The sequence below is a fragment of the Zingiber officinale genome, chromosome 8B, assembly GCF_018446385.1.
Source record: "Zingiber officinale cultivar Zhangliang chromosome 8B, Zo_v1.1, whole genome shotgun sequence".
Taxonomy (NCBI): Eukaryota; Viridiplantae; Streptophyta; class Magnoliopsida; order Zingiberales; family Zingiberaceae; genus Zingiber; species Zingiber officinale.
The window spans coordinates 48,748,572-48,759,246 of record NC_056001.1 but is presented as its reverse complement, the minus strand read 5'-3'; the positions used below and the strand labels follow the sequence as shown (position 1 = coordinate 48,759,246).

Here is a 10,675-nt window from a genome sequence, read left to right as displayed (position 1 = left end):
AATTTCCTCCGGCAGGGACTCCCTCAGGGTGTGATAGAACCCCTTATGTTCTACCTGATTACGGGTTGGTTAGCTTTTTTTCGCACTACTTTAAATCTGACCAGGCAAATTTGGCGAGCTTTAGCGCTGGGCAGCCAATCAGAGCCAGGTGGGGAGGTGTTATCCTCGATTGACTTTGATTGTTACGTCACCTTGACTTTGACTGTCATGTCATCTCCTGAGTCCACTTGTTACAACTCGTATCAATATTATAAAAGTTTTGTGTAAAATAGTTTCTCCACCTCTCAAATTATATAAGATTATATGAAGGAGAAAGTAATTTCGAGGACCATCTTATAAGTCAATAGGTCATGAAATAAAAACTTAAGAGTGTAAGATTAAGTTAAAGAATTGAGTCATCAATTACTTATAGGGGTGTAAATAAACCAAGTCGCTCATGAACTATTCGAAACTTGATTCGATAAAAGCTCATTTGAGCTTGTTTAATGAGGCTAGTTAAGATAAACAAACCAAGCTCAAGCTTTATAATATTCGGCTCGCTAGCTCGTGAACATATTCGTCAGTAAGCTCATGAAACAATTTTCAAATGAAAAATAATAATTTTGATATTGAATTTATAGATTTTATATTTTATTTATGAAAAGTATAGATAAATATAATAACTTTATTTATTTGAATTAAATTGTAAATTTTAATAAGAATATTATAATTTTTTCTAAATATATAATTTAATTTTTAATAAATATTTAAATTTATAATTTATATTTATTAAGTTCATTTAGACTCGACAAAAGCTCGAATAAGCTCGTGAGCCACGAATATATTCATTAAATAAAACTCGAGCTCGGCTTGATTATAAAAGAGTCAAATATTTAAGAGTTTAGCTCGACTCGATTACACTCCTAATTACTTACTTTACTTAGTCATGGGAATGTTCAGTCTACACCTACCTAGATCTTATCAAATTAAACAATTGTTTGCCACGACACTCATCAAAATAACAAATATTAAGTCTAACTTAAATGTTTTGATAAATTTTTTTTTTTGTCAAGTTTATCAAAACTATATATTAATGTCTCAAGTTTGACCTACGGACGATCTCCTCCGTACTCAAACCTCCAAGCTCGGCTAGTATTGCAGTTTAGAAATAAAATCATAAGTTTAGTTTAAAAATTAAAGAGAATTAAAAAAAAGTGTGATTCGGTGGCAACACCACTTGTAATTAATTAATACTAAACCCCTAGTTGAGCTCGCTAATTGCTACTGGATTTGGCGCCAGATTCATACTTGACTTCAAGGCAAATAATGACGAAATTACACGTACGTGAAATTTAATTAAAGAAAGAAAAGGAATGATTGGATGGCAACAACTTTAATTAATTAATTAATACTAAACCCCTAGTTGAGTTCGCTAATTGCTGCTGGATTTATCCTTGACTTAAAGTCCTGATTAATTTCATATATATCTCCTAATTTTTCGCAGCAACTAATTCTGTTGAGTGTGTTTGCGATTTTCCCGCTTTGATTTTGATTTTGATTTGCTGCTGCTCTATTTAAACTCCTCCGATCCTTCCCTTCAGTTTCCACTCCAACTCGATCGATCGAAACCTAACATCTCCTCGATCTCCAGCTTCCAGTACTTTAGTATTTCTAATATCATCAAACTCATAATGGCTGTCGCAGTTGTCAACAACGATATGCTAATTTCCTCTTCCGCCGCCAGCACCAGCAGAATCGAGGTTCGCTCCGTGTGGGCTCATAACCTCGACGAGGAGTTCGCCCTTATCCGCTCCGCCGTCCCGTTCCACCCCTTCGTCGCATTGGACACCGAGTATCCTGGCGTCGTCGTCGCTTCCAAAAATCCCTACTGCACCCTCACCCTCCCCCAGCGCTACGAATTGATCCGCGCCAACGTCGAGGCCCTCCGCATCGTCCAGGTCGGTCTCACCCTCTCCGACGCCGCCGGCAACCTCCCATGTGCCATCTACAGCGACGGCACTTGTGTGCGTTACGTGTGGGAATTTAATTTCCGTGACTTCGACATCAACCGCGACCGTCACGCCCCTTCCTCCGTCGAGCTGCTCAAGGCTAATGGCATCGACTTCCAAAAGAATCAAATATGGGGCATCAACTCTTGCAGATTCGCCCAGCACTTGGCCACCTCCGGCTTGCTTTCCTTTGGCCATTTTTCTCCTGTCTCCTGGGTTACCTTCCAAGGCGCCTATGACTTCGCCTTCCTAGTCAAGATGCTGACATGTGACTGCAAATTACCAAAGACCGTTCGTGAGTTCTTGCACCTCGTTCAATTCTTTTTCGGCAAAAGGGTGTTCGATGTGAAGCACCTTAGCAAGCATTGTCCTGGGCTTTACGGAGGATTGGAGCGGGTGGCCTCTACCGTCCGAGTTGAGCGAGCAGTGGGCTCTCGACATCAGTCCGGCTCCGATAGCTTATTAACATGGCAGGTGTTCTATCAAATCGCTTCTCGTGTGAATCCACAACTCATTGATCGTCCAGAACACATGGGAACACTCTATGACCTCCAACTGCAATAGTAATCTAGTTGTGGCTAGCTCTAGAGTTCATGGCTTATCACAGTTGATAATGATTCTGTCAGCATTAGCTTAATTTGTACACAAAATTAATTGTTCATTGCTTCATCAAATCTTTTTGTATTTAAGTACGGATTATATGTTATCGCATCATCAGATATGCAAACAAATTGTCAATATTAATTCTTAATTTGGATAATGAGTACTTGTTGTTTTACTTTGCCTTAAATCATCCCCTCGTGTGTTCTGGATCATACTCTGTTCAAATGGTTTTTTTTCCCTTTTATTGATAGTCATATATATCGTAGCCTCTAGTGGTTTAGAATTTATAGTAACTATTTTAGTGATAGTGTTGGTGCTACACAGGTGAGTATTTGTTTTTCTCTTTTATTGATCGTCATCGTAGCCTACACGAGTTTATAATTTATAATAACTATTTTAATGAATAGTGTTAGTGTTACATAGATGAGCGGTGCTTTGCTCACCTACTGGGACAAGGGAAGGATGATCGATGATAGGGCATGGAAGGGGTGGCACACTCATACATAGGAAAGAAGACAACGCATGCAACAGGATTCAAGCTCTGTAGATCATAATTTTTTTTTTTTCAAATTTAACCAGGTGACTTTAAACCATTCAAATCAAAACTCTTTTAAAGATATACAATTAATTAATAGGTAATATTTGTAATAACCTAATCTCAAGCTAAAATAAATATTATTTAAGACGTATTCGGAGACTCTGTGGATGTTTTTTTTTAGATTTTCTTTTCTTTCTATAAAGGTTATTTTCATCTTTATTTTTGAATTCAAATCATACTCTAATATCAATAAAATTCTTACACCCCAAAGATATATTTGTCTGTTAAACCGGATGGTATCTTATAATGACAATATAAGAAGTAAATAATCGATATCAAACTCAGATTAAGTAAATTAAATATTGACGTAAAATGAAAACATATTAATCTTTTAAATATCTATGTGTGTATGTATGCATTAATATGTGAATATACTAATTTATATAAACTAACAAATATAATATTATTATAAAAACCATATTGATTCCACGAAGGAAAGAAAATAAACAACAATAACAACATAACAAAAAATAAAACAACTTGAACAAAAATCCAAACTCGAGTAGAACTGATAGCCAAGACCTTTGAGCGATACAACACATCCTCTACCTACTAACCTGGAAATATAGGAAAAACAAGGGGCAGTGAGTACAATAACTCAGTGGGTATAAGAAGATAGTGCATGCTACTATACATAAGAGGATCAAAGAATGCAATCTCAGGTAATAAATACTTACTATCAAAGTAAGAGTACCAACATAAAATCATCTTCTAATCAAACCATAAACAAAAATATAACTCATCACTAACATGCTCCAGCAGGTATAACCAATAAATTGCCTGCATAAAGCAAACACATAACAAGCACATAACAAACATATATCAAGTTTTAACAGCACACAAACTCATGCTATCACTATCTGATCTAGGGGCAGTTAGGGCCACAGTCTGTGGACAAACTCATAATACTGTTGGTGCACTTATCTCTAATGGTCTAACTCAAGTTTTGATGAATGACAAAACAAGTTAAGTTAATTTCGTTGTTATCTAACACTCTGACCGAGTGTGCAGGAGAAGCCTAGACAGGTCGACAGACTGACATGATGTCTGGCACGAAGCCCAGCTTGGTCAACGGGATGACCGGATAACTAGCATGAAGTCTAAACGAGTCGATGGGCTAACCGGACGTTTGGTACGAAGTCCAGCTAGGTCGACGGGCTGACCGGATAGCTGGCACGAAGGCTAGATGGGTCGAATGACTGACTGGACGTCTGACAAGTAAGTGGAGGTAAGTCACTGGAAGGGAGTGACTGTGAGGACGCGTTCTCGGGAAGGGAACATTAGACGTCGATTTGACTTAAACCCATTTCAGATATCTAAGTCGAAATCGTGACTAGATTCCGGTCTCGAGGAGACAGAATCTAACTAATACTCTACTTGTTGGTTTTAAACTGTGCTAACACGTTGTTTTGCAGGATATATATATATTGTATGTTTGCCTCCGGACTAACGTTTTCTTACAGGAAGGAAGTTGCTAGAAAACCAGGGTTCGGGCGCCAGGAGGCAAATTTCTATCCTCAACGTCGCCTCGCCACGTAGGGCATCCTGGTTGGGTCCGCTACGTCATATTCAGGGTGCCCGAAGGGATCCAGGTAGGGGTGTCAAAAATGAACCCGACCCGACGACCCAACCCGAGTCGACCCGAAAAAATTCGGGTTCGGGTTGGGTATTTTCGGGTTCGGGTCGGGTTCGGGTTGGAAGGTTAGAGAGTAAAAGAGTCTCGGGTTGGGTCGGGTTGGGTTCGGGTTGACCCGGGTTGACCCGGGTTGACTTAAATATAGGGTTTTGTGGATTTTTTTGGGGTTAAATGAAATTTTATTTTAAAAATTTAGATGTTTTTATGTATATTAATATCATGTTTGTATGATAATGATGGAATATTGAGATAAAAGTGAAGAATTATAGGAAAAATAGCCCAAAAAAGTCGTTTTGAATCGGATTTTCGGGTTATATGGGTCGGGTTCGGGTTGATCGGGTTGGTTGGGTTCGGGTTCGGGTTGAGGTATTTTGGGTTGAACTCGGGTTCGGGTCGGGTTCGGGTTGGGTTAAAAAAAAAAAAAAAAACTCAACCCGACCCAACCCGATCCGACCCACCCGAATTGACACCCCTAGATCCAGGCGCCCCGAACCTCCTATATAATGAGGGTAAAGGCTGAAACTCAACACAACAACGAAAGATCTACTCCTCTATGCTCCTACGATGCTGCGAAAGCTCTCCGACAAAAGTGCTATTTCTGTTTCTATTTTTTATTTATTGTCATTTTTTTTCGCTAATTAATTCCTGTGCTTTATTTATTGCCCATCGAAAGCACCCTTGCGTGCGGACGTGGGAGTAGAAGTCGCCAAAGGCTCCGAACCAAGTAAATCTTTGTGTTTGCTTTGACTTAATTATTTTCCGCTGCTTACTCTTGAATTTTTAATCGCTATTCACCCCCCTAGCGAAATTCATCGATCCAAGAAGTGCTATCAGAGCAGGTACCACTCTGATTTGTTGCAACCACCAATCAGACAAGGGGGTGAAACCTTTTTCATTTTGTTTACGGTTTTCAGTTTGTTTTCTTAATTTTCCAAACAAGTATAATTACCTTTTTGGAAAAAAAATTTCGTCGCTATTAATATGACTTGGTGCAACACCAATTCAGTTTTTTTTCAATTTATCTTTTCTACTCCCGCACTACTAACCCAAGACCAAGTCTTGGGACTCTCTCTGTCTATTTTTTTCCTTGTGTGCAGGTTAATTATGTCTAAAATTGAAGGCTTCAACACAGTATGCCCTCCCCTATTCAACGGGGATGATTTTTCGTATTGGAAGAAGCTGTAACACCCGTAAATTTCCTCTATTCTAAAAGAGCAAAAAAAGAAATAGAAGAAGAGAAAAGAAATAAAAATATATTCATAAATGGCCCGGGCTAGGATTTGAACCCGAGACCTATTAGTTGAGATTGGTTTAAGTAGCCATTAGGTGGTGGTAAAGCATCACATGAGTAATATGAAACAATTTATTATATGTAGATTATGTGTGAAGAGATGCTCCAACTTCCACTTAGTATAAAAGGGGATGTATGAAATCAAAACCTAATTTTGATCTCCTCTTCTCCTCTAGCCGAAACTTCTCCTCCCTCCTTTCAAGTTTCAACCAAGAACCCTAGGGCTCTAAGTATTAAGGCTTTCCAAGGGGAGAATCTAAGGAGAGGATCTCTCCCAAGGAGGTAGTTCGCGCGAGGAAGGGTGGCTTGGAGATTTAAAGCGTGCAAGAGAGAAGATTATCTTCCCTACATCTTATAGTAGTAAGATCTAGCAAAAAGATGTAAGTATCTCTCACTTGTAGTATGAGTAGCTTCGATAATACATGTTATGATATGTTTTAAGCGTGTTGCATGTTAAAAGAAATAGATGCTATGATATGTAAGATGCCCTCTAAAGTTTTTGGATCAAGAGCATGTTTAGATTATCTTCATTTGCTTCCCATTAAGTTTTGGGACTAAGAAGTATAATCAGGTGTGTAAAGTGCTTCCAAGTATGGGGGAAATTAAGCGCACATAAGGTGTTTGGCTAAATGCCAAGTAAGTGCAAGTACAAGAAATTAATAGTTAAATGAAAGTATTTTACTTTAGAAAGGCATGTACTGGACACAAGGTCCATGGGTCCTAGATCGCCCCTAGGCTTCTAGACCGCCTAATAGTACCTTGATAGGTTCGACATTAGTTACCTCGGATCTTATTATGGATGCACGCAAAGTGGTACAATGTCGGGCCCAAGCAAGTGATTATTATTTTCACTAATTATGTAATATAAAGTTTTCAAACTTCATGGGTTGTCTTAGTGGAAATTTCTTAAGTTGAGAATTTGAGTTATATTGTGTAGCTTTGATGAACTCTATAATATGCCCATAATCCTGTGTTTCTTATACTACTAGCATGGTTTTTAAGTTGATGGTTTACATGATAAACTGGTTTAAAAATACATGTCATGTATATATTTCCGAAGTATAGTTTTAGTGTGAGTTACTGTCAAGTGTATGTTTGTGTTTCCGTAAGCAGTTTTAAAAGTATGTTTACATTGTTGCATTTTCCTCAAGCAGTTTTAAAAAACATGTCCTCTTTTAATGTATCATTTTGTGAGTAGATGGTACTTACTAAGCATCCGCTTATAAATTTGCATTTCCTTATACTGCAGATAAAGGAAAAGGAAAACTTGAGTAGAAGGAGACAGTAGGAGCAGTGTGTGTGTGTGTGTGTGTGTGTGTGTGTGTGTGTGTGTGTGTGTGACGGAACAATGGAAGGAGATCAGAGAATTTGTTATTGTGGGGACATGTTAGAACTTGAGTATTTTCTTCTCTCCGCTTTACATAAAATACTGTCACCATAGTTTGTAGAATCACGATCCTACGCAGAATCGATTTAGGGTCAGGATCGGATCGGTCATGATCGGATCGTAGAATCTTACGATCCTACCAAAAACCCTTAAAATCTTATCATACATGATTAATAATTAGAAAAAAATACCTAAAAACTCATTTATATATAAATAAATAACTAATTTTGTATATATATATGTAATTATTTATATTCAACACCTCAAAATACATTACTACATGTATAAATTTAAATTAACTTGTAATTCAACTATCATTCTCACATAGTAATAATATTTATATTTTCATATTATAAAATGAAAGAATATAATATTTCTATTAATACAATAATAATAACACATTCAATGTCAAAAATATTTCCTTGATTTATAAGATAATTCAATTTAAAGGTCAACAAAGCACCTAACGTATATAACAGAAGCTATTGAATCCTTTGATTCAAATATGAATGCTGGAAATAATCTTCTAAAGACTAGTTGATGTCACATAATACTAAACAATAGATATTCAAAAACTCATTATTTTGGAGAAAAGAAATGACAGAATATTATTGATAAAAAACTAACTCAAAAATAATTAAACATATGTTTAAATAATTTAAAACTCTAATAAGATGAAAAAAATATAATAAAAAAAACATAAAATCTTCTAGACATCCGAAAAGGATTTAAATGATATTTTTTGAGTTTGAAATATGGTGGTTAAGGATAAACTTTGAAATTTTTTAAAGATCTCTGAACGAGCTTTGATTTGATATATTATAGGCCCCGAGGTTCAATCCAGTCAAAAGTTATGACCTCTCAAAGCTTCCACCGATCCTGCTCCGATTCTTCTCCGATCCTGTTCCGATCCTATCGATTCTGTTCCGATCCTACCGATCCTGCTGCGATCCTATTGCAAAAATGATTCTGCACGATCCTGGATCGATTTTGGGCTTCCGGATTGTAGGATCATACGATTCTACGATCCAGATCGCGATTTTGCAAACTATGACTGTCACTAATTGTTTAGGATGAATTTATTGGTTTGGCAGAATTTAGAGTGGCATGGATAAGTGGAAAGAGGGGAGAACAAGCTCTTTGGTAGAGCAGGGTGTGACCCTTTGCACGGCCCGTGGCACGGTCGTGCGGGTTCACACGGCCTCCCACTGTCTGCTTTCGACCAAGGTGACACGGTCGTATGGAATCACACGGGCGTGCACCTCTTCCCTTCGGCCAAGGTGACATGGCCGTGTGGAATCACACGACTGTGCACCTCTTCCTCTCGGTCAAAGCTACACGACCATGTGGGTTCACACGACCGTGTCTCTCTTCCTCTCGGTCAAAGTGACATGGTCGTGTGGATTCACACCGTCGTGCCCCTCTTCTCCGCTGCCAAGGGTCACGGTCGTGTGACCCTCACACGCTCGTGCCCTGTGCTAGTCGGGAGTACACTACCTATCATGGCCACACGACCTAGACTCGTTAGAAGCTTTAGACTCCACTTTAGCTTTGCTTGGCTCCAAGTCATGTCCTACCAGTCATAACAAGTTAAAATATATCTATGGACTGAGCAGGATGTAATAGGTAGGAATGCCGAAATTTACAATATACAGAAAAGGGTAACGTTTGTCTTGTAAGTTAAGGTTAGTAGAAAGGCAGGCATTGCAGTTTGGTATCAGAGCTAGTTCCATCTTTCCGTCACACTGTAATGCCCGAAAATTCTCAAAACTATTTTAGAAATATTCTATGATTTTTCTGGAATTTTAGGATATTTTTACAGAATTTTTAGAGTAGCGGAGGTAGCAAAAATAAATAGAAAATGAAAATAGCTTAAGCGGGAATTGAACCCGAGACTTATGAGTCTTATGACTTATGGTGAACCATGGTAACTAAGTGAACCCAGCAGGGCCGTGCTGAGAGGAAAGGGAAACAATTTTATTTAAGTTGGAGTTGGGCCGGAATTATCACTTAATATAAATAGGAAATAATTAGGTGAAGAGTTATTTTCTTGGATCGTAGCTTTCTCCACCACAACCTAATTCCGCCGCCCACTTCTCCTCTCCCTCTCTCGGCGCCAACCACAAGGAAGGCTGAGGTTCAGCCCAAGGACACTTTTCGGCGACGACTTCGACACGAGAGGAACGCATAGACGCGAGAAGATCGTCGAAAGGATCGTCTCCTCCGGAAATCCAGCGATTAGAATCGTAAGAAAATCCGAACAGGAGGTAAGAAACCCCTCACCTGCAGTATAAGTAGCTTTTTGTACGATAGAATGTTTTTAAATTATCTATATGTAGACTTTACGATGCATAGGGTGTATTTAACCCTCCTCGCAGGTTTAGGGATCTAGTTGAGCACCTCTAGATGGGCCAGACACATTTTCTCTCTCCAGTTGGAGGTTCTAGACGTTGTCGGGTGCCTAGAGGTGGTCTCCCTAATAGAGAGGAGAGTTGGAGCACACTAGGTGTTCGATAAAATGTTTAGCTCAGTAAAATGCTACAGTAGGCATTTTTAATAGCCCAGTAAATGCAATAGAAGCATTTAAATGGTTTAGTTAGTCTTGCTACAGCTTATATGGAACTACTGTCCAATGGGTGGGAACCCACAGTCGCCTCTAGGTTCAGATACCCTAGTAAAAGTAAGATAAATTAACTAGTTATGATCCAGTATTTTTCTTTCAGTAGGGGCACTGTACAGGATTAGATATTCATTGGGCTGGGCTCCCATAGTCGGTCCCTAGGTTTAGATAACCTAGTAAACCTTGCCAAATTCGGGATTTGTAACCCCGGGTTTAGTTAAGGATGCGCGCATAGCATGTACAGTTGTCAGGCCCATTAGTAGTATGATTATGTATTTTGATCTATTATGATGATAGTTTTTTTTCCAAACTCATAATCAGTCATGTGATTATATTTTTAAATCAGTTCTAGTTCAGCTTAGTTTAACTTAGTTATGATTCAGTTTAGCCTCTTCTTGTTGACACTTCAGTTATTGCCATGATTGGTTCTTGGTTTCTATGTTTTGTACGATAGTATGCCATGCTTAGCATTCTCCATTATGTTTTCAATCAGCATCTTTCAAAAGCATGAACTCATTGTATGCATGTTTTAGTGAGGTAGATGGTTTCTTA

General features: G+C 38.4%; 1 protein-coding gene across 1 annotated transcript; it reads left to right on the top strand.

Annotated features, from left to right (window-relative positions):
- Nucleotides 1-1,670: 1,670 nt before the first annotated feature.
- LOC122013775 (probable CCR4-associated factor 1 homolog 11) lies at nucleotides 1,671-2,552 on the top strand. Its single transcript, XM_042570002.1, has one exon. It carries the CDS (start codon nucleotides 1,671-1,673, stop codon nucleotides 2,550-2,552), a length of 882 nt encoding a protein of 293 aa, XP_042425936.1.
- Nucleotides 2,553-10,675: the final 8,123 nt, after the last annotated feature.

What these genes read in the sequence shown, in the direction of transcription:
- LOC122013775 (XM_042570002.1), top strand. Translation starts at nt 1,671, where the DNA reads ATGGCTGTCGCAGTTGTCAACAACGATATGCTAATTTCCTCTTCCGCC.